This window comes from Balearica regulorum, unplaced genomic scaffold (assembly GCF_011004875.1).
Source record: "Balearica regulorum gibbericeps isolate bBalReg1 unplaced genomic scaffold, bBalReg1.pri scaffold_99_arrow_ctg1, whole genome shotgun sequence".
Lineage (NCBI taxonomy): Eukaryota > Metazoa > Chordata > Aves > Gruiformes > Gruidae > Balearica > Balearica regulorum.
The window spans coordinates 28,779-50,876 of record NW_022679094.1 but is presented as its reverse complement, the minus strand read 5'-3'; the positions used below and the strand labels follow the sequence as shown (position 1 = coordinate 50,876).

Sequence of the window (22,098 nt, the reverse complement as noted above, 5' to 3'; positions counted from 1 at the left end):
TCTTTTCCCCTCCACCTCTGCACACAGGCACTGCCCCTGCAGCTCCAGAGAAGTTCTCAGAGAAAGAATCCCAGATCAAGAGGTCACTTCTGGGACCTGTATTTTGGTTTAAACCACAGAGAGCACAGCTCCTCCTCACGCACTCTCTGGGTCAGACAAGACAGGTAGATCCTGAATCAGGAATTGTACGCAGAAGAAGATGGTCAGTTTACTGTTGCTTAAGAACACCCAGTCACCACTTTCCACACTGCATCCTTGAGCTGCTGGTTCCTCATGCTGTAGATGAGGGGGTTCACTGCTGGAGGCACCACCGAGTACAGAACTGCCACCACCAAATCCAGGGATGGGGACGACTTGGAGGGGGGCTTCAGGTAGGCAAACATGGCAGTGCTGACAAAGAGGGAGACCACGGCCAGGTGAGGGAGGCACGTGGAAAAGGCTTTGTGCCGTCCCTGCTCCGAGGGGATCCTCAGCACGGCCCTGAAGATCTGCACATAGGACACCACAATGAACACAAAACACCCAAAAGCTAAAGACAAACTAACCACAAGAAGCCCAACTTCCCTGAGGTAGGAGTGTGAGCAGGAGAGCTTGAGGATCTGGGGGATTTCACAGAAGAACTGTCCCACAGCATTGCCCTGGCAGAGGGGTATGGAAAATGTATTGGCCGTGTGCAGCAGAGCATTGAGAAACCCACTGCCCCAGGCAGCTGCTGCCATGTGGACACAAGCTCTGCTGCCCAGGAGGGTCCCGTAGTGCAGGGGGTGGCAGATGGCAACGTAGCGGTCGTAGGCCATGACGGTGAGAAGAGAAAACTCTGCTGCAACGAAGACAGCAAACAGAAAGAGCTGTGCAGCACATCCTGCATAGGAGATGTCCCTGGTGTCCCAGAGGGAATTGGCCATGGATTTGGGGAGAGTGGTGGAAATGGAGCCCAGGTCCAGGAGGGAGAGGTTGAGGAGGAAGAAGTACATGGGGGTGTGGAGGCGGTGGTCGCAGGCTATGGTGGTGATGATGAGGCCGTTGCCCAGGAGGGCAGCCAGGTAGATGCCCAGGAAGAGCCAGAAGTGCAAGAGCTGCAGCTGCCGTGTGTCTGCAAAGGCCAGGAGGAGGAACTGGGTGATGGAGCTGCCGTTGGACATCTGCTGCTTTTAGGAATGGGGGACTGTTTCAGAAGGACAACAAAAGTAATTTAGGTTAGACATCTGTGAGAAAATCCAGAGCCAGTTCCCTATACCACCTCTCACTGCTACACACAGAGACTTTTCTAGAAGATCTTCCTTGAGCTCTGTGACTGGAGCTCTGCTTGGTGCTGGCTGAGTCTGTGGTGAGGAGCAGGACCTCTGCAAGCTGTTGACCAAGGAGTCAGCCCTGCTCTGCAGCAGTGGGTTCATGGGAATGGTGTGGGCAGGGGCCAGTCCTGGAGTTCGACTGTGTCATATGAAATCACTGCTAACGGCAAAGGGCTTGTCAGCATCTGCACTCCAGAGCTAAGGAACCAGGATGGCACAAGGCAGTGTGAGACATTTTCTGGATTTTTGACAGCTCCCCCCATCTCCCCTGGGCAGTGTTCTTGGCTGTCAGAAACCGTCAGCATTTCTGCTGCACTCAGGGAGAGCCGAGCGAGGCAAGAGGATTGCCTGTGGCTTTGTGCAGAGCAGGGGGAGCTGCTCTGTCTCTGCATCTGGTTCCCAGCTGCCCTGGGCTTGCCCCTTGCTGAGATGGAGGACCATCACACTCCCATGCTACCCGGAAAAGCCACCAGACACTGCTGAGAGCAGAGGGATCCACCTCAGACCACTAATGCCTCCCCCTTTCTTAAGATCTCCGCACCCCGTTTCCAGCCAAGGACACGCAGGGCTGATGGTGCCCCCTGGAAGGCAGCTCCGGGCTTGGAAGGACACCCCAAGGAGATAGCCAGCTGTGCTCCTGATGGCATCTGAGGAAGGCAGAGCCAGAGAGGCAGAGGCAACAATGTCGGGCAGCGTCCCTTCGTCCCTGGGTAGTGGGCAAGGGGCGCATGGCAGGAGAGATGCCCTTCATCTCTTCTGCTGGCAGGTGGAGGAGAAGGGGACGCCCTGGGCTGAGGGCTGTGCTGGCTGGGAGAGGAGAGCAGAGGGCTGTTGCTCAGGGAAGGCATGTGCAGGGCAGGGCATGGCCGGGAGGTGCCCACATCTCCCCTGCCCCGGGCTGTGCCTGCGCACTTCCCACCCTCCCTGCCCAGCTCTGCTGCCTGGACCTCTCCCAGCTGGCAGCTCTTGCTCTGGCCCCACATCTCTTCCCTGCCAGTGCTCACAGAGCCCAGCCCAGCCCCTGTGTGCCCAGCTCTGCCCTGCAGCCTCTCCCTGTCTGCAGGGGCTCAAGAGCAGCAGCTCACACAAACCCTGATGAAACTGCACAGGGGATGCTCTGGGCACCTCCAGGGTGCTGGCGGCTGAAGGCACTTGCTCAGCTCTCTAGGACACCTCAGGGTGATGATGGTTTTGGAGTCTCAGCCCTTTTGCAATACTGGGGAGTCAGGGAAGCAGAGGCTCAAGCAGGAAAGCCTTGCCCTGAACGGACTCCTGGAAAGTCCCCTGGGAAATAACCTGGGCATGACCTGGAGCTCTGAGCAGCGCTGTCCCACGCAGCAGCCTCTCAGCAGCAGCAGCAGCAGCAGCAGGAGCAGCAGGACCCTGCCTTGCCCTGCCGGGGGTTGCTCCTTCTACCCACAGCTTCTCCCCAGTGCTGTGGGAAGCTCTCGGGGAAGGCTGAGTGCTGACCCTGGCAGGCGGCAGAGTCCCTGCCCCGGCACACAGCCCCTGGGGCGCAGGGACCCTGCTGGCAAGGACAGCCCTGGGCACCCCTGCCTGCACACCCAGCTTCATACCCCTGCAGCCGTCCACAGCAGAAGGCAGCCCTCATGCCTTGTCCCTCTGATGGGGCAGCAGGGCATCCCTGCTCTGCAGCACGTCCTCCTGCTCTGTGCTGCACAAACTCTCAGAGTCCTCCTGACACAGCCCACAACCTGTCAGCTCTACCAGCTGGAGGAGATCCCTCCAGGCACTGAAGCTGCCTTGCCCTGCACCCACAGACTTACCACGTCGAGGGCTGTGAAGATTTCTCCTCCAGGGAGCTCTCAGCATCCTCCCGCTCCCAGCTGCCTTGAAGCTCTCTCAGCCTCGCAGGTCTCCTCTCGCTGCCTGCAGGCAGTGCCCTCAGCCCTGCTCCTGGGCAGAGCTGTCTCTCTGCAGCGCTGCCCACGGGCCATGAGCTCCCTCCATCCCAGGAGCCCGGCCCAGCTCAGCAGCAGAGGACCAGCCCAAGGTGGCACTTTCTCTGTCCCCTCTGGGCTGCCTCCAGGTGTCCCTGGGGCTCCAGGGGAACCTGCTCTGAAACACCCTGAAGCAATCACTGATCTTTTTCTCCATGGTAGTAATGGAGATGGAGACCAGGAGTGAGCTCTTCACACACAACCACCTGGTGACATTTGGGGATCAGGAGCTGGTCCAAGAAATGTGCAGGTGACTCCAAGCTCTAACAGAGCAGTTCAGAGAGACAGGGCAGCGTCTAGGGGCATCTTCTTGGAGGATGATGGGAAATTCCATTTGCCAGGTGGAATGACAGCAGTTGCCCTTGTTTAGGACAAGTGAACCTGTCGACATTCCTTATGTCCAGGGCTGCCTACAGAGGCATTCAGCTGAGCAAAAGGAGCCATGCAGCATCAGGAGAGCTCTGTTTCTCTTTCTCTTCACCATCAACTGGATCTTCTGCTCACCCTTTGAGTCTAATGGCAGTTTTCTCAAGTGCATCCCTTGCACTCCCATGGTCTAACCTAATTCGCGGCAGCTGAAGCTTAATTCAATACCCAGACAGAGGCCTGTGGTGCTACGTGAGATGCCAGGGCTCTGCAGCACAACTCCACGCTGCTGACGTGGACAGCACAGGTCCTCTACAGGAACGCCATCCCCATTCGGACAGGTTGTGTGACAGGCAGCACCCAGGGCATCTCCGACAGATTCGGTGCCTTGGGGCCAATGACTGGATCACACCACCGCACTGACGTAAGCTTGTTCCCTTCTCTTTCCAGTAGGTGCTGGGCGGGGCATGACTACGAAGCACGTCACACCAGGGTCTCCGCTCATGTGCATTCCCTCTCCGACTCTGATGGTTCTTCTCTGCCCCATCGATTAACCATCCCCTGGATGTCACAGTGGTGGGTCAGGCCGATGACTTTCATTGTGCCGGGTATCACAGGATGTCCACAGCCAAGGACATTTCCAACGTTATCTCTTCCTTCCTGAGAGCAGCTTCACCTCCAGCACAAGCCTTCAGGGGCACGGGCAGGATGGGCTGGAGCCCCGTGTCTCTCTTCATTCCACTTGGAGGCAATAACAGCTGAGGCCTGTGGGAACAGCTCTCGTGGTTGGGGTGCTGTGATGGGTGCATACGGGATGATCAGGAGAGCCGTGTCAGAGAGATCAGGAAAGGGGGTGCCCTCATTGTGAAGGACCTGCTTAGATGCGTGGAGCTCCTCTACAGGATGGAGAGGTTGGCTGAGCCCTTGTGGGTGGGACCAGAGGAGAGGCTGGCAAGGTTGTCTCACTGGATGTCACAGCCAGTGTCAGCCTTGGCTGTTGTGACCCAAAAGAGTCAACAGAGGGGTCTCCCCTCCCAAGGGCAGTAAGGAAGAAGAGAAGTGTGCCGATGGCAGCCCTCAGAGGAGCAGACTCTGGGGCCTGTTCTGTGACCAGGAAGCGGGGTATGCCATGTGAGCAGCAGGGAAGGGCAGCAGAGCTCCGTAGAGCTGGTCTGCAAGGATGGTACCCACAAGGCAGATATCCTGCTGGGATTCTGTTGTAGACCACCCAACCAGCATGAAGAGGTAGATGAAGCATTCTACAAGCGGCTGGCAGATGTCTCACAATCGCTAGCCCTTGTTCTCGTGGGGACTTCAACTTGCCGGATGTCTGCTGGAAATACAACAGGGCAGAGAGGAAACAGTCTAGGAGGTTTCTAGAGTGCGTGGAAGATAACTTTCTGACACAGCTGGTAAGCGAGCCTACCAGGCGAGGCGCCTCGCTTGACCTGCCCTTTACCGACAGAGAAGGACTGGTGGGAGATGTGGTGGTGGGAGGCCATCTTGGGCTTGGTGACCATGAAATGATAAGAGATTTCAGTCCTTGGTGAAGTAAGGAAGGGGGTCAGCAAAATCGCTACCAGGGACTTCCGGAGGGCAGACTTTGGCCTGCTCAGGACACTGGTTGAGAGAGTCCCTTGGGAGAAAATGCTGAAGGGCAAAGGGGTCCAGGAAGGCTGGGCATTCTTCAAGAAGGAAGTCAAGAAGGCGCAGGAGCAGGCTGTCCCTATGTGCCGTAAGACGAACCGGCGGGGAAGACGACCGGCCTGGCTGAACAGGGAGCTTCTGCTGGGACTCTGGGAAAAAAGGAGAGTCTACCTGTCTTGGAAGAAGGGGCCGGCAACTCAGGAAGAGTACAGGGATCTCGCTAGGTCGTGCAGAGGGAAAATGAGAAAGACAAAAGCCCAGTTAGAGCTCACTCTGGCCACTGTTGTAAGGGATAACAAAAAAATGTTTTTACAAGCACATGAACAACAAAAAGAGAGCCAAGGGGAATCTCCATCCTTTATGGGATGCGGAGGGGAGCATGGCCACCAAGGATGAAGAAAAGACGGAGGTACTTAATGCCGCCTTTGCCTCAGTCTTTACTAGTCAGACCAGCTGCCCCCGGGACAATCAGCCCCCTGAGCTGGAAGACAGGGATGGAGAGCAGAATAAACCCCCCATGATGGGGGGATTTATTGGCCAACGTGGTCTAGTGGAGGGTGTCCCTTCCTGTAGCAGGGGGCTTGGAACTAGATGATCTTTGAAGTACCTTCCAACCCAAACCATTCTATGATTCTATGATTCTATGATGCAGGAGGAAGCAGTTCACGACCTGCTATGCCACCTGGACACTCACAAGCCTATGAGGCTGGATGGGATCCACTTGAGAGTGCTGAGGGAGCTGGTGGAGGAGCTTGCCAAGCCACCCTTCATCATTTATCAACAGTCCTGGCTAAAAGGTGAAGTCCCAGATGAGGGGATCAAGTGCACCCTCAGTCTGTTTGTGGATGACACTAAGTTGGGAGGGAGTGTCGATGTGCTTGAGGGTAGGAAGGCTCTGCAGAGGGATCTGGACAAGCTGGATCGATGGGCCGAGGCCAGCTGGATGAGGTTTAACAAGGCCAAGTGCTGGGTCCTGCACTTGAGTCACACCAATTCCAGGCAACACTACAGGCTTGGGGCAGAGTGGCTGGAAAGCAGCTGCCTGGAGGAAAAGGACCTGGGTGTGCTGGTTAACATCTGGCTGAACATGAGGAGCAGTGTGCCCAGGTGGCCAAGAAGGCCAACCGCATCCTGGCTAGTATCAGGACTAGTGTGGCCAGCAGGAGTAGGGACATTATCGTCCCCCTGTACTGGGCACTGGTGAGGCCACACGTCGAGTACTGTGTTCAGTTTTGGGCCCCTCAGTACAAGAAGGACGTTGAGGTGCTGGAGAATGTCCAGAGAAGGGCAACAAAGCTGGTGAAGGGACTGGAGCACAAGTCTTACAAGAAGCGGCTGAGGGAAGTGGGGTTGTTTAGTGTGGAGAAGAGGAGGCTGAGGGGAGAACCTTATCACTCTCTACAACTACCTGAAAAGAGGTTGTGGTGAGGTGGGTGTTGGTCTCTTCTCCCAAGCAACAAGTGAGATGGCCTCAAATTTCTCCAGGGGAGCTTTAGGTTGGATACTTGGGAAAAATTTCTTCCCTGAAAGGGTGGTCAGACATTGGAACAGGCTCCCCAGAGAGGTGGTGGAGTCACCATCCCTGGAGGTGTTCAAAAAGCATGTAGACGTGGCACTTCAGGACATGGTCTAGTGGACATGGTGGTGTTGGGTTGACAGTTGGACTTGATGATCCTAGAGGTCTTTTCCAACCTTAAAGATTCTAGGATTCTCTGATTCAAGTCCGAGACTGTCCATACCAAGAGTCAGGAAAAGAGAGATGTCAGGAGAGCAGCTTATGGAAAGAGGAAACTGATGGGGAAGCCTAGAGGAAGTGGCTGCAGGGACTTGAAACCAAGTGCGGTGATGTCCCATCAGTGCAGGGGAAGAGGGAAGGGTTGGTGAGACACATGGGAGGGCAGGGAGAGAGTGGGGTGTGTGTAGCTATGAGTGTGTTAAAGGCTGGAAGAAGACCTGGAATAGCAGAGTGGGAGGGGGTCTGATGCTGAAGTGAAAGAGGTTGAGTTTTGACTTGCAGGCAGCAGCAGCAGCAGGAGGACGTGCAGCCCCAGAGCTTTTTAGCCTTCTCACCCCCTTCGAGCCTTGCATGTGTCCAACTGCTGTCCTGCACTCAGCATCGCACACCCTCACTGCTCCCTGCCCCCAGGAAGAGCCCTGAGCATCCCATGAGGGAAAGGGTCCCCATGCCCAGGGGCTGGGGGTCACGACTTGCCTGGCCTGCTCGATGAGACAAGTCAAGAGCTTTCACAATCACATCTACATTTCATGTTCTGCTTCCATCCATCACCTCTAACTTCCTGCTTCATCAGCCCCCAGGATGGTCACCTCTTCTCATCATTCCCTCCATGCTCTCTTCAGCGATCTCCCTCAATGGGGCCTGCGAACACCCTCAGAAACCCTGGGGTTCTCTTCTGACGTGTAGCTCTCTAGAGGCTTGTTCCAACTTCTTTCAGGACCTGCAGTTCAGGAGCTCTGCACCAGAGGGCTCATTAACATGCAAAACCTCCTAACAAGCCAAGTCTCAGGCCATCATTTTCGTTATTCCTCACTTCTTCGGTGGTTAATTAGAGAGATTTCAGGAGTGTAGTCGCAGTGAAAAGATGTCAATGCTAAATAACAATAGGAACAGATTTTTCCCACTTCTCTTGATTTTTTTGCTTCCAGGTGATGTGATAGCCACAATTTCCAATTGATATTGATCCTGCGTGTCTGCTGATGGAGACTGACTATGTCTGAGCCTTTCTGTCAGACACTCTGTGAAGAGCCTTCATCCCTACCCTCCAACCCCACCGTTTTCCCTTCAGCCACCTTACAGTAGCCCTGTTCCCATCCGAGCATTCCCCACTGAAGTTTGCAGCTGCAAGTTTCAGCCCGTTGGCACCAACATCCACCGGCTTTACTTGGAGAACGAGCTGCACGCAGACACAGCAGGGTGTTTCTTAAGTGCCAATAACAACTGTTAGTTTTTGGACACCTTGGGTGCACTTGCCCAGGCTTCCTTGTCTAGTCAAGAGAGAGAAATGAGTTCCCTCAAGCGAGATGCCTTGGCCTTCTCTGCCTGGCCACCAGCTCCTGCTTCAGGAAGGCTCCCCTAGGTCCTGGGTCACATTTCCCTGTCCCACGTAAGGGCTTTACCTACCCCCGTGTGTCTTGGAGGCAGTGACCACTTCTGTGGGGGTGACTGCATCACCCTTGGAATGAAGATATGAGGCAACTGTTGAAACATAGACAGAAAAGATCTCTCTAAGAACTATGCAAGGAGGGTTCATGTGCAGAATTTATCAGAGTGATCTCCAAGTTCACATGGCTTTTGTCATAGGCCATGGACATGGACAAGCAAGATGATGACACGTTCTCTCCCTCTATGTAAATAGAGATTTATACAGCCCAATTCCAAACCCCATTTCTCCCAACACTTGGAGAGGAGAAATTGTTCTGCAGAGCTGTAACCCAGCCAGGATGTCCCTAAGCTGTGTCACTTCAAGGGGCTCATCCACCCTAGGGGCAGCACTTTGGATTTGCCCTTGCTGCAGATCACAAAGGTCCCTATTGACCCATCCCTCCAGCAGGTTTGTTCGTGAGAAGAGACCCTTGTGGGGGATGGTGTGGAAAGCCTTGCCGGTGTCCTGGTGAAATACCCGCACTGCTCTCCCCTCACCCACAGCTGCGGTCCTTTCATCAGAGGAAGCAATGAGGATGGTCAGGCAGAATCAGCCCGGGGGTCATCCCGCCACCTCCTCTGTCACACCCCCAGAACTGCTCTCCAAGAGGATATGCTCTGGTACATGTCCCTCAGCCAAAGGGAAGCTCAGCAGCCTTTAGTTCCCCAGATCATCCTCGGGGCCTCTTGGAAAGGTGCCAGTCGTCAGGGAGTCCCCGCAGTCTCCAGGACTTTTCCTCCATGATGGAGACTGGCCTCCCTGTGACATCGTCTTGCTCTCTCAGCACCCTGGGATGCAGATCCTCTGGTCCCATGGACTGGTAAGGGTTCTGCTGCTTCTGTAACTCCTCCTGAAGCCGTAAACACTCATCATGATGCCCTTGAAACCCCGTCCAAGACTCAACTGAGATCTAATGCAGACCATTGCTGAGCTTGGAGGATGCTGTTCTTGAAGACCAGCTCTACTGAGCTCTGCTGCCCTTCAGTGCTGCTGTCCATTGGATCCCCACTAAATCTCCCCAAAACACACACAAGCCTGCTTCTCGCAGCTCTGGGGTCTGGAGTCTTCTCGAAGCCTTCCTCACTCTCCTTGGGCACTGGCACCCCACCATTGCCAGGCCAGGCCAGCCAGTCTTCTCAGCCCTGGCCAGCTCTGCCTTGCTTGTAAGCATCACATCCAGGCTTCCATTACCCTTGTTGGCCCATCTGCCAGCGGTGCTGAGAAATTGTCCCAAGACACTCCAGAAACAGCCTGGGCTCTTGGCATCCTGCTGTGTTCCCCTTCCAGAAAATGCCATGGTCATGAAAGACCCCCGGTGAGAACCAGGCTTCTACGTGGAGGGTCTTCCTTGGGGTGCTTACAGAGGTCCATGTTTACTTCTTCATCTGTGGGGTGATCTCCCACCATCAATTCCACCTTTACTGGCCTCTCCTCTGATGCTCACCCACAAGGGCTCTCCCAGCTTGTCCCCTGTCCCACCAAGGAGCTCCAGACATCCAAGTACCTTCTTCATTTAGAGGGAAGCCCACTCCTAACCCTCCCAGCCTGTCTCTCCTGAAAAGCCTGTACCCACCCACTGCAGCACCCCAAGCTGTGTGACGTGTCCCACCACACCAGGGCAGGTACTCCATGGATGTCAAAAAGCACAGGCTCCAGGTGGCCCTGTCTTTGACCTCACCTGAGGCCACAGGTGAACATTTTGGCTGTAGCACGGGAGGTGTGCCTCCAGGCCAAGCTCTGACTTGCCTCAGGGAAACCTGGTGCCAAGGCTCCAAGCCCCTGTGTGTGTGCAGAGGCTTTGCTTCCGAGCAGAGACATGCCTGAGTGGTTGGCAGATGGAAACATCAAGCTGAAACTGGATGCCAGGAGAGTGAGCAAGCCCTGCTGTCCCCCAGGCCAGAGAGAAACAGGGCTGGGAAGGGCAGCCCTGGCAGCAAAGAGGGTTTTTGTCAGTGGTGCCTCTGCTGCCCCTGGGGGCCTTTGCCAGAGGTGAAGCTGATCTCCAGCAATGACAAGGTGCTGCTGACAGGCCCACTGGGAACAGTTTGGGTCTCTTCCTTGACTTGTTATCAAGGGGTGAGTAAAAACCAGAGCTTGGCAAGTGTAGGCAGGAGACCCCGGTGTGATGTTTGTCCTCCCCATGGACTGCCCTACATGTCCTGGCTAGGGAAGGGACAGACCTCGCCAAGCTGCAGAGGTGTCCACCATTTGCTGGAAGAAAGTGTCTCTCCCCCGCTGAGAGAAGGAACATGAGTGGTTCCTTCAGGCTGTTTCAGAGCAGGTTCCCCTGAAGCCCCAGGGACACCTGGAGGGAGCCCAGAGGGACAGAGAAAGTGCCACCTTGGGCTGGTCCTCTGCTGCTGAGCTGGGCCGGGCTCCTGGGATGGAGGGAGCTCATGGCCCGTGGGCAGCGCTGCAGAGAGACAGCTCTGCCCAGGAGCAGGGCTGAGGGCACTGCCTGCAGGCAGCGAGAGGAGACCTGCGAGGCTGAGAGAGCTTCAAGGCAGCTGGGAGCGGGAGGATGCTGAGAGCTCCCTGGAGGAGAAATCTTCACAGCCCTCGACGCGGTAAGTCTGTGGGTGCAGGGCAAGGCAGCTTCAGTGCCTGGAGGGATCTCCTCCAGCTGGTAGAGCTGACAGGTTGTGGGCTGTGTCAGGAGGACTCTGAGAGTTTGTGCAGCACAGAGCAGGAGGACGTGCTGCAGAGCAGGGATGCCCTGCTGCCCCATCAGAGGGACAAGGCATGAGGGCTGCCTTCTGCTGTGGACGGCTGCAGGGGTATGAAGCTGGCTGTGCAGGCAGGGGTGCCCAGGGCTGTCCTTGCCAGCAGGGTCCCTGCGCCCCAGGGGCTGTGTGCCGGGGCAGGGACTCTGCCGCCTGCCAGGGTCAGCACTCAGCCTTCCCCGAGAGCTTCCCGCAGCACTGGGGAGAAGCTGTGGGTGGAAGGAGCAACCCTCGGCAGGGCAAGGCAGGGTCCTGCTGCTCCTGCTGCTGCTGCTGCTGCTGCTGAGAGGCTGCTGCGTGGGACAGCGCTGCTCACAGCTCCAGGTCATGCCCAGGTTATTTCCCAGGGGACTTTCCAGGAGTCCGTTCAGGGCAAGGCTTTCCTGCTTGAGCCTCTGCTTCCCTGACTCCCCAATATTGCAAAAGGGCTGAGACTCCGAAACCATCATCACCCGGAGGTGTCCTAGAGAGCTGAGCAAGTGCCTTCAGCCGCCAGCACCCTGGAGGTGCCCAGAGCATCCCCTGTGCAGGTTCATCAGGGTTGGTGTGAGCTGCTGCTCTTGAGCCCCTGCAGACAGGGAGAGGCTGCAGGGCAGAGCTGGGCACACAGGGGCTGGGCTGGGCTCTGTGAGCACTGGCAGGGAAGAGATGTGGGGCCAGAGCAAGAGCTGCCAGCTGGGAGAGGTCCAGGCAGCAGAGCTGGGCAGGGAGGGTGGGAAGTGCGCAGGCACAGCCCGGGGCAGGGGAGATGTGGGCACCTCCCGGCCATGCCCTGCCCTGCACATGCCTTCCCTGAGCAACAGCCCTCTGCTCTCCTCTCCCAGCCAGCACAGCCCTCAGCCCAGGGCGTCCCCTTCTCCTCCACCTGCCAGCAGAAGAGATGAAGGGCATCTCTCCTGCCATGCGCCCCTTGCCCACTACCCAGGGACGAAGGGACGCTGCCCAACATTGTTGCCTCTGCCTCTCTGGCTCTGCCTTCCTCAGATGCCATCAGGAGCACAGCTGGCTATCTCCTTGGGGTGTCCTTCCAAGCCCGGAGCTGCCTTCCAGGGGGCACCATCAGCCCTGCGTGTCCTTGGCTGGAAACGGGGTGCGGAGATCTTAAGAAAGGGGGAGGCATTAGTGGTCTGAGGTGGATCCCTCTGCTCTCAGCAGTGTCTGGTGGCTTTTCCGGGTAGCATGGGAGTGTGATGGTCCTCCATCTCAGCAAGGGGCAAGCCCCGGGCTGCTGGGAACCAGACGCAGAGACAGAGCAGCTCCCCCTGCTCTGCACAAAGCCACAGGCAATCCTCTTGCCTCGCTCGGCTCTCCCTGAGTGCAGCAGAAATGCTGAGGGTTTCTGACAGCCAAGAACAATCCCCAGGGGAGATGGGGGGAGCTGTAAGAAAAACTCTAAATGCTTCATACTGCTTTCTGCCATCCTGGTTCCTTAGCTCTGGGAGTGCAGGTGCTGACAAGCCCTTTGGCGTTAGCAGTGATTTCATATGACAAAGTGGAACTCCAGGACTGGCCCCTGCCCGCACCATTCCCATGAAGCCACTGCTGCAGAGCAGGGCTGACTCCTTGGTCACCAGCTTGCAGAGGTCCTGCTCCTCACCACACACTCAGCCAGCACCAAGCAGATCTCCAGTCACAGAGCTGAAGGAAGATCTTCTAGAAAAGTCTCTGTGTGTAGCCGTGAGAGGTGTTACAGGGAATGGCTCTGCTATTGCTCACTTAATCTCACCTAACTTACTCTGTTTTCCTCCTCAAACAGTCCCCCATGCCTAAAAGCAGCAGATGTCCAACGGCAGCTCCATCACCCAGTTCCTCCTCCTGGCCTTTGCAGACACGCGGCAGCTGCAGCTCTTGCACTTCTGGCTCTTCCTGGGCATCTACCTGGCTGCCCTCCTGGGCAACGGCCTCATCATCACCACCATAGCCTGTGACCATCACCTCCACACCCCCATGTACTTCTTCCTCATCAGCCTCTCTGTTCTGGACCTGGGCTCCATCTCCACCACTCTCCCCAAGTCCATGGCCAATTCCCTCTGGGACACCAGGGCCATCTCCTACTTGGGATGTGCTGCACAGGTCTTTATGTTTGGCTTTTTGGTAGTAGCAGAGTTTTCTCTTCTGACCGTCATGGCCTACGACCGCTACGTTGCCATCTGCCACCCCCTGCACTACGGGACCCTCCTGGGCAGCAGAGCTTGTGTCCACATGGCAGCAGCTGCCTGGGGCAGTGGGTTTCTCACTGCTCTGCTGCACACGGCCAATACATTTTCCATACCCCTCTGCCAGGGCAATGCTGTGGGACAGTTCTTCTGTGAAATCCCCCAGATCCTCAAGCTCTCCTGCTCACACTCCTACCTCAGGGAAGCTGGGCTTCTTGTGGTTAGTTTGTCTTTAGCTTTTGGTTGTTTTGTGTTCATTGTGGTGTCCTATGTGCAGATCTTCAGGGCCGTGCTGAGGATCCCCTCGGAGCAGGGACGGCACAAAGCCTTTTCCACGTGCCTCCCTCACTTGGCTGTCATCTCACTGTTCATCAGCACTTGCATGTTTTCATACCTGAAGCCCCCCTCCATCTCCTCTCCATCCCTGGACCTGGTGGTGACAGTTCTGTACTCGGTGGTGCCTCCAGCAGTGAACCCCCTCATCTACAGCATGAGGAATAAGGAGCTCAAAGACGCTCTGAAGAAAGTTCTTCAATCAGTAGTCTTTCATCAGCAATAAGCAGCCATGTCTCTTCATTAAAGTAATTTTAATTCATTTGGGGAACTTCTGTCTTGGGGCAATTTATCTACAATAATCCTGTTTTCCCTGGAGTGTTTACATCCACACTTCTGCAAAGACATGAATGCTGCCTGTCTGACCCAGAGGCCTTCATTCATCTATCATCTCGCACGATGGTACATGTGTGTACCTTCTGTGGTCCATCTCTCTAATGAAATTTTCTCACTTCAGTGTCTGGAGGTTGGGAACTTCTAAACATGAGGTCAGGAACAGGCTGAAGAAATTTCCCCCACAAGGCCGTGCTGCGGTGCTGGGGTTCTCCATGGGCTGAGGGTAGGAGGTCGAGGGGCAATGTGTGAGGGATGTACTTTTTCCTCCTCAACCTCTCCCTCCTCCATCTGGGCTCCATCTCCACTACTCACCCTAAATCCATGGCCAATTCCCTCTTCAATGTCAGGACCATCTCCTAGTTGGGATGTGCTTCACAGGTCTTTATCTTTGTCTTCTTGGTTGGAGCAGAGTTTTCTCTTCTCACCATCATGGCCTACAACCGCTCCATTGCCATCTGCTGACCCCTGTACTACGGGACTGTGTTGGGTTTGCGTGGCCAGGTTTTGGTAGCCGGGGTGGGTGGCGGGGGGGCTACAGGGGTGGCTTCTGTGAGAAGCTGCCAGAAGCTTCCCCTGTGTCTGAGAGAGCCAATGCCAGCCGGCTCCAAGACGGACCCGCCACTGGCCAAGGCCAAGCCAACCAGCGCCTCTGTGATAACATAGTTAAGAAAGAGAAAAAAACAGTTAGAGAGCGCTTTTGCAGCCAGAGAGAGGAGTGAGAAGATGTAAGAAACTCTGCAGACACCAAGGTCAGTGCAGAAGGAGGGGCAGGAGGTGCTCCAGACGCCGGAGCAGAGATCCCCCTGCAGCCCGTGGTGAAGACCATGGTGAAGCAGGCTGTCCCCCTGCAGCCCATGGCGGAAGGATGAGGGGGCGTAGAGATTCCACCTGCAGCCCGTGGAGGACTCCACGCCGGAGCAGGTGGAGGCACCTGAAGGAGGCTGTGGCCCCGTGGGAAGCCCGCGCTGGAGCAAGCTCCTGGCAGGACCTGTGGATCCGTGGAGAGAGGAGCCCACGCCGGAGCAGGTTTGCTGGCAGGACTTGTGACCCCGTGGGGGACCCACGCTGGAGCAGTCTGCTCCTGAAGGTCTGCACCCCGTGGGAGAGACCCACGCTGGAGAAGTTGGTGAAGGACTGTCTCCCGTGAGAGGGACTCCATGCTGGAGCAGGGGAACGATGACAGGAGTCCTCCCCCTGAGGAGGAAGAAGCGGCAGAAACAACGTGTGATGAACTGACCGTAACCCCCATTCCCTGTCCCCCTGTGCCGCTGAGGGGGGCAGAGGTTGAAGCCGGGAGTGAAGTTGAGCCCGGGAAGATGGGAGGGGTGGGGGCAGGTGTTTTAAGATTTGACTTTATTTCTCATTCCTTTACTCTGTTTTGCTTAGTAATAAATTAGGTTAATTCCCTCTCTAAGTTCAGTCTGTTTCGCTCGTGATGATAATTAGTGAGTGATCTCTCCCTGTCCTTATCTCGACCATAAACTTTTCATGATACATTTTCTCCCCCGTCTAATGAAGGAGGGGAGTGATAAAGCAGCTCTGGTGGGCACCTGGCCCCCAGCCAGGGTCAACCCGTCACAGGGACCCTCCTGGGCAGCAGAGCTTGTGTCCACATGGCAGCAGCTGCCTGGGGCAGTGGGTTTCTCACTGCTCTGCTGCACACGGCCAATACATTTTCCATACCCCTCTGCCAGGGCAATGCTGTGGGACAGTTCTTCTGTGAAATCCCCCAGATCCTCAAGCTCTCCTGCTCACACTCCGACCTCAGGGAAGTTGGGCTTCTTGAGTTTAGCCTCTCTTTAGGATTTGGATGTTTTGTGTTCATTGTGGTGTCCTATGTGCAGATCTTCAGGGCCGTGCTGAGGATCCCCTCGGAGCAGGGACGGCACAAAGCCTTTTCCACGTGCCTCCCTCACCTGGCCGTGGTCTCCCTCTTTGTCAGCACTGCCATGTTTGCCTACCTGAAGCCCCCCTCCATCTCCTCCCCATCCCTGGACCTGGTGGTGGCAGTTCTGTACTCGGTGGTGCCTCCAGCAGTGAAGCCCCTCATCTACAGCATGAGGAACCAGGAACTCATGGATGCCCTGAGGAAAGTAATGACTGGATTTTTTCCGAAGACATAAATTCTCATCTTCTTCTGATTATTATTGATAATGTAACTCCCTCTAGGCTTTCCTGGGTTTTGCCATTTGTCTTTCTTTTTTTGTTTGTTGGTTTGAGTATTTGTGTTTGGTTTTCTACTTGTGATAATGTTTCCCAAAAAGAAATGGCATTAGTCCTACCATTTCTACATCGGTACCTACCAGTACTGCGTGACCCAGAGACTTTCAGCAGCCATGATCTCTGTATATTTAAATAAAATGAAGTACCCTGCAGTGACTTGTTTGCCCAGGATCCATCCTCAGACCTTCTCGGGACCTGTAGGGGCAGTGCATGTCCACAGAGGTGGAAGGGAAAAGAGTCCCAGCACAGCAGCATGGCCAGGGAGAACAGCACTTGCTCTTTCCAAATCTTGGAAGACCTTCCCCCAGGGAAGCTGCCCCAGGTCAATCGTCACAGACCAGCCCTTTGAAAGGACCACCACACATAAGTTGTTTGTCCCTCCCCAGAGGGACACCAAATGACTAGCTGAGAAGTCCATGTCTGCACTGTAGACAGGCGACTTAAGCATACCCACCGTGCATGTGTGGGGAGATGTCCCCAAGTGAGCACACTGCCATCAGCTGTTCCCAGAGGTGCCACAATGGCCTGTGGCACAGACAGTGCCTTGAGGTCACTTCCCTTTGAGAGTAACGTCCCCTGGGAAATGAATGCAGCGCTGGGCTGTGCTTCCTTGAACTGAGGTGCCCGTGTCCATGCCTCATGCCACGGGGCACCTCAGACGAGTGCAGAGCAGGGCGACACACCACAGGGCTGAGGTGCCTCCCAGCCTCTGGGAGTGGCAACAGGAGGCCAGAGAGACACTACGACCGCTGCAGTGCACTGCCTCTGCCTGGGCGAGGGAAGGACTCGTCCCTCTCAACACCCCTGTGTGTGTGAGGAGTGCATGAAGCCAGCTCAGATGTGGACACCTCACAGAGCCCTGGCATTTCTCTGTGGCACTCTGGGAACATCCCCCACCGTCCCCATGAGATTTATCTCACCTGCCTTGGACAGATTTATTGCAAATGCCCCTGTCTGCTACCTCACCCTTCCGTGACTTTCTGGCCTGGGCCCTCAAATGCACAGTATAAAAGAAGCACACCTGTGGAGCACCTCACCCACTTTCAACTCCTTTGTGGATGACGCCAAGTTGCGGGGAGCCCTTGAGCAATCGCACCTAGTTAGCGCTGCCTATAGCAGGAGAGCTGGGCAAGATGACTCTGGTGGCTTAAACTTGGCTGGCCATCAGGTGCCCAGCAAGCTGCTCTCTCACTCCCCATCCTCAGCGGGACAAGGGGGAAAATAAGGTGAAAAAACTCATAGGTCCATTCAGGTAAGCTGTCCCATCTGTGTCCCCTCCCAACCACTCGCCCACCCCGAGCCTACCAGCTTTCGGTGGGATTGGAGAGACAGCCTTCATGTAGTGTGAGCACTGCTCAGCAACAGCCAAAACATTGGTGAGAGATCAACACCGGTCTCGCCATGGAGCACGGCAGAGCATGGGCTGCTGTGGGGAAAGTTAACTCCATCCCCGCCAGACCCGGCCCAGCAGTGTTCAGGGGTCTCTTCCAACCTGTGTTTACCTACGATGCAATGAACCTTTTCCTTGGAGAGCTCTTTGAAGATACCTGCTCACGTACTGGGCCGCAAAGAGGGTGGTGGTTGGCTATGGCATCACGTGGACAACTGTGTCTCCTCAGCTAATACAGCAGTAGGAAGCCAATGGCTGTGAAGGGGGCTGTGAAGTCGTGTCCCCTCTGGAGGGGATAAGCCAAGAGCAGGAATGTGGCTGGGAAAGGGGCTGTGAGGTCACTTCTTTCTGAAACAGATGATGACTCCTGGCTCAAGCATGTGTTTTTAAGCTCACATCTGCCGGTGTCTCTGAGAGGCCAGCAGAAGGCACCTGGCTGGCACAGTGACTGTGAGATCCCCTCTGCCGAAGGACCTAGGCTCACTCCAGGAAGGGGGCTTCTGTTTTGGTGGTTGTGTCTCTTCTGCCCGAGTCCATGACGGGACAGCAGCAGGCACTCAGCTTGGTCATGTCTATCCTGGAAGCTGAAAGGGCAGCAGCCTTGGGAGGTCATGGTGAGGCTACTTCTGTCTGGTCAGGTGAAAGGCCCCAAGAAGGCTGACGGGTTGGGATGCCTGCTGGAAGGGGTGTTTCCCAGATGGTGGAGCTTTCCTTGGAGGTAGGAAACAGCAGGAGAGAGAAACAGTGCCACACAGCGCAGCTTGGAAGGTGGAGAAGGGACATGAGGAGGAAGAACTGCCACTCCAAGGGTTGTGCTGCGGCACAAGAAGCCCATGTAGAGCAAGTTGGGGAAGCGAGGTGGGCAAGGGGGGATGTGTGAGGGCTGGGACTGGACTGAGCTTTCACTGGAGGCCTCCCTCATGGGCCACTTCCCGCACTGGCCGCTCAGCACAGGGTTATGGGTGAGTTGTGCTGCACGGCCATTTCCCTCCTCCTGCTGGGCTCAGTGCCTGCACGGGGGGAATGGCCAGCCCTGCTCCACCTCTCTCCTTCGCCAGACCCTGCAATGCCTGTGAACCCCACCGGGGATGTTTATAGGGCTGGGCAGGCTCCAGGACCTGGGGGAGGCTGTCTGAAGTAGGAGGAACAGAAGGGGGACAGGGCACAAAGGGATGTCCTGGGGATCGTGCGAGACAGTCTGTTCCTCACACCCATTCCACCCTTTCCCATGCTGTGCCTGCACAGTGGCTCCATGGGACCGTGTGTGGGGCAGTGGGGCTGGGCCGGCACAGGACAGGGCACTGACAGGGGCCATGAAGCTGCTGACCACCTCGAGTTGGTGGCTGCAAGAAGGAGTTTAGCCTTCCTAACTCTATCCCTACCTGCTTGGACAATTTCTCTTTATTCCTCCCAGCTTACCTGCCCTTGTTTCACCCTCTTGTATTGGGTGCAGCCACGCCAGGGCAGGTTTGCTGGCAGGACTTGTGACTCCATGGGGGATCCATGCTGGAGCACTCTGTTCCTGAAGGTCTGGACCCCGTGGGAGAGACCCACACTGGAGCAGGTCGTGAAGAACTGCAGCCCCTGGGAAGGACTCACGTTGGAGAAGTTGGTGGAAGACTGTCTCCTGTGAGAGTGACCGCACGCTGGAGCAGGGGAAGAATATGAGGAGTCTTCCCCCTGAGGAGGAAGGAGCGGCAGAAACAACATGTGATGGACTGACCACAGCCCCCATTCCCTGTCCCCCTGTGCCGCTGAGGGGGGAGTAGGTAGAAACCGGGATTGAAGTTAAGCCCAGGAAGAAGGGAGGGGTTGTGGGAGGTGGTTTAAGATTTGGTTTTATTTCTCATTCCTCTACTCTGTTTTGCTTGATGATAAATGAGATGAATTTTTCTCTAAGTGGAGTCTATTTTGCCCATGACAGTAAGTGGTGAGAGATCTCTCTCTGTCCTTATCTCAACCAACAAGCCCTTCGTTACACTTTTTCTCCTCTTTCTGGTTAAGGAGGGGGAGTGATAGAGCAGCTCAGGTCCTTAGTTGCCAGGCGGCTGGGGATACACCATGGCAATTGCTTCTTTGAAATGTGTGGGAAGTGAATGCATACCCTCAAGACTCGTCTGCCCTTGTACATGCAGAGGAGAAGTGAGAGCCCCAAGGCTAGAACCAGGCGTTCTGCAAGAGTTTTAGCAGCATCAGTGAAATCACTGGCTTTTAAAAATAAGCACAAATCTGTACAGACAAAAAGGTTCAGTGCCATGGAAGTAGTATGGAATGGTTTAGTTGATTATGTGTCAGCACTGAATACGATCAGGGGTTCAGCAAGAGCTCTGTAGTGTTGAGACCGAGGGTAACTCTTGACGTGAAGGTCTCTTTTGATGCACAACGTGCCGGTTGCAATGTTGTACATTAGGTACAAAGACAGGAAACCTGCTCCGCAGGAGATGATGTAACTTCCTGAAGCGTGATGGGTGTTTATTCCAGATAGAGCAATATAGGGGTTTAGATATGGCTGTTCTAAATTTTTCCATGAACAACATCTGATTCTGACCTCCCCTGCAGCAAGATTTTAGCCAGTGTCTCTGTTTTCTTCGTGCTACTAGAAAAGAGTGACAGCAATATTTCAGTGCCATGAAGGTAATCTTCAGAGATCTGTGTTTTTCTCCATAAAAGTTGGTATTTCCCAATTTGTTTTGATTTATGACAGTCATATGGTTTAGTTTTAGGTAGCTTTGTAAGGAGCAGGGAGTTGGACTCGATCATCCTTTTGGGTCCCTTCCAACTCAAGATATTCCATGATTCTGTGATTCTGGGTGCTATTGAAAGGCATTTATAGGAGAATGCACTCATCAGGCACAGTCAACATGGGTTCACAAAGGGAAAGTCCTCTTTAAACAGTTTGATATCCTTCTCTGATCAGGTCACCCACCTCGTGGATGAAAGGGAAAGTGGTGGATGTAGATGTTGGTGAGATGTTTGGTACCATCCCTCACAGCATCCTTTGGACAAGTTGTCCAGCCATGAGATGCGTGGGTTCCCAGTGCACTCACTGGTGGAGAACTGGCTGGATGGCAGGGCTCCAAGGGTCGCAGGGAATGGGGCTACACCTGGCTGGCAACTGGTCACCAGTGGTGTTCCTCAGGGCTCCAAGGGTCAGTTCTGTACATTTCTCAATGGTCAATCTATTTATCGATGATCTGGAGGAAGGAGTGGATTCCATTGTTAGCAAGTTTGCTGATGACACCAACCGGGGAGGTGCTGTTGACTCTCTTGAGGGACGAGAGGCCTTGCCGTGGGATCTGGCTAGACTGGGTCATAGAGCAGTCATCATGACGGCCATGAAATTTAACAAGTCCAAGTGTCACATTCTGCAGTTGGGATGGTGTAACGCTGCGGACACAAGCACGGATTGGGAGAGGAGTGGCTGGAGAGCAGCCGTGCAGAAAGGGCTTGGGGGTGCTGGTTGTCAGCCGTCTCAATGTGAGTCTGGGTCTGGGCTTGGCCCCCAGCAGTGCCTGCTGCAGGGTGCTGCAGAGCTCTGGGCACTCCCACCACAGCCCCAGCCTCTCTGAAGGACACCAAAGCTCCTGGGGGCAGGAGCTGGCCCAAGCTGGTGAACAGAAAAACCTGCTTCTCCTCCCCATCGCCTTATTTCGGACACACAGGTGGTGCTCCACCCTTCTCCCAGGAAGTCCCTGCTCCACACAGAGCCTTTCCCCAGGGGAGTGTGTCCGTGCTGGCCTGGCCAGTTCCTCCTGGCCCCCTCCCCCGAGGTGCCCACAGGGCCCTGAGCTGGTGCTGCTGCTCTGCAGAGCAAGCGGGCTGTGGTGCCCTGGCACCATGGGGTGACTACACGCTGGCAACACTGGTCTGGGAGAGAAGCAGATCTCACCAGACTGGCATCGCTGCCCCAGACAGATTTCTCCATGGCTGTGATGATACTCAGAGAAATCACAGGCCATCCCAGCTGTTTCAGGACGTCTTCAGGTGTGTCACTGGATCCAGCCCATGGCTTCTCACTGAAGACGACGTGAGTCACTCTTAAGGCTGCCTTCCTCACACCTGCTGTGTGTCCGCTGCCACTCTGGCATTGCAGACCCCGTTAGGCTGTGCGGTCTTCAGCTTCGCCCCTTGCCTTTGGGTGACTCCCCTTCTGTGGGAAGGTTTGGACGTCTCCATTCACCTGCCACCCCGAGGCACCTAGTGTCCCCAGAGATGCCCTGTGCTCTCCTGGTGGGTTCACATCCCCTTTCAGGTGTTTGGGCATCTTTGACCAGCCCTGTCCTCTGTGAGAGAGCCTCAAGCAGATGCCTTTTGACCATGCTGGATCTCCAGGGGCCTTGGGCACCCAGTAAAGGGAAGGATCAGTCCAGCCTTCATGCCCTCACGCATCAGCCTGTGTCCATGTCCCCCTCCACCAATGCAGCACCCAAGGACAACAGCAGGGCCTTGCAGCCTGCGTTTCCTGGAGCGTATTCTCCACTCCAGTTCAGAAAGAATTCTGAGGCCAAGT

At 55.5% G+C, this 22,098-nt stretch overlaps 2 protein-coding genes and 1 pseudogene across 2 annotated transcripts; 2 read left to right on the top strand and 1 right to left on the bottom strand.

Moving 5' to 3' along the window:
• Positions 1 to 218: 218 nt before the first annotated feature.
• LOC142599871 (olfactory receptor 14J1-like) lies at positions 219 to 1,157 on the bottom strand. The gene has a single exon (XM_075741625.1). It carries the CDS (start codon positions 1,140 to 1,142, stop codon positions 219 to 221), a length of 924 nt encoding a protein of 307 aa, XP_075597740.1. The 5' UTR covers positions 1,143 to 1,157.
• An 11,718-nt stretch (positions 1,158 to 12,875) lies between these two features.
• Positions 12,876 to 13,865, top strand: LOC142599868 (olfactory receptor 14C36-like). Its single transcript, XM_075741623.1, has one exon. The coding sequence runs from the start codon at positions 12,930 to 12,932 to the stop codon at positions 13,863 to 13,865; it is 936 nt and encodes a 311-aa protein (XP_075597738.1). The 5' UTR covers positions 12,876 to 12,929.
• A 173-nt stretch (positions 13,866 to 14,038) lies between these two features.
• On the top strand, positions 14,039 to 16,098 carry LOC142599870 (olfactory receptor 14J1-like; annotated as a pseudogene).
• Positions 16,099 to 22,098: the final 6,000 nt, after the last annotated feature.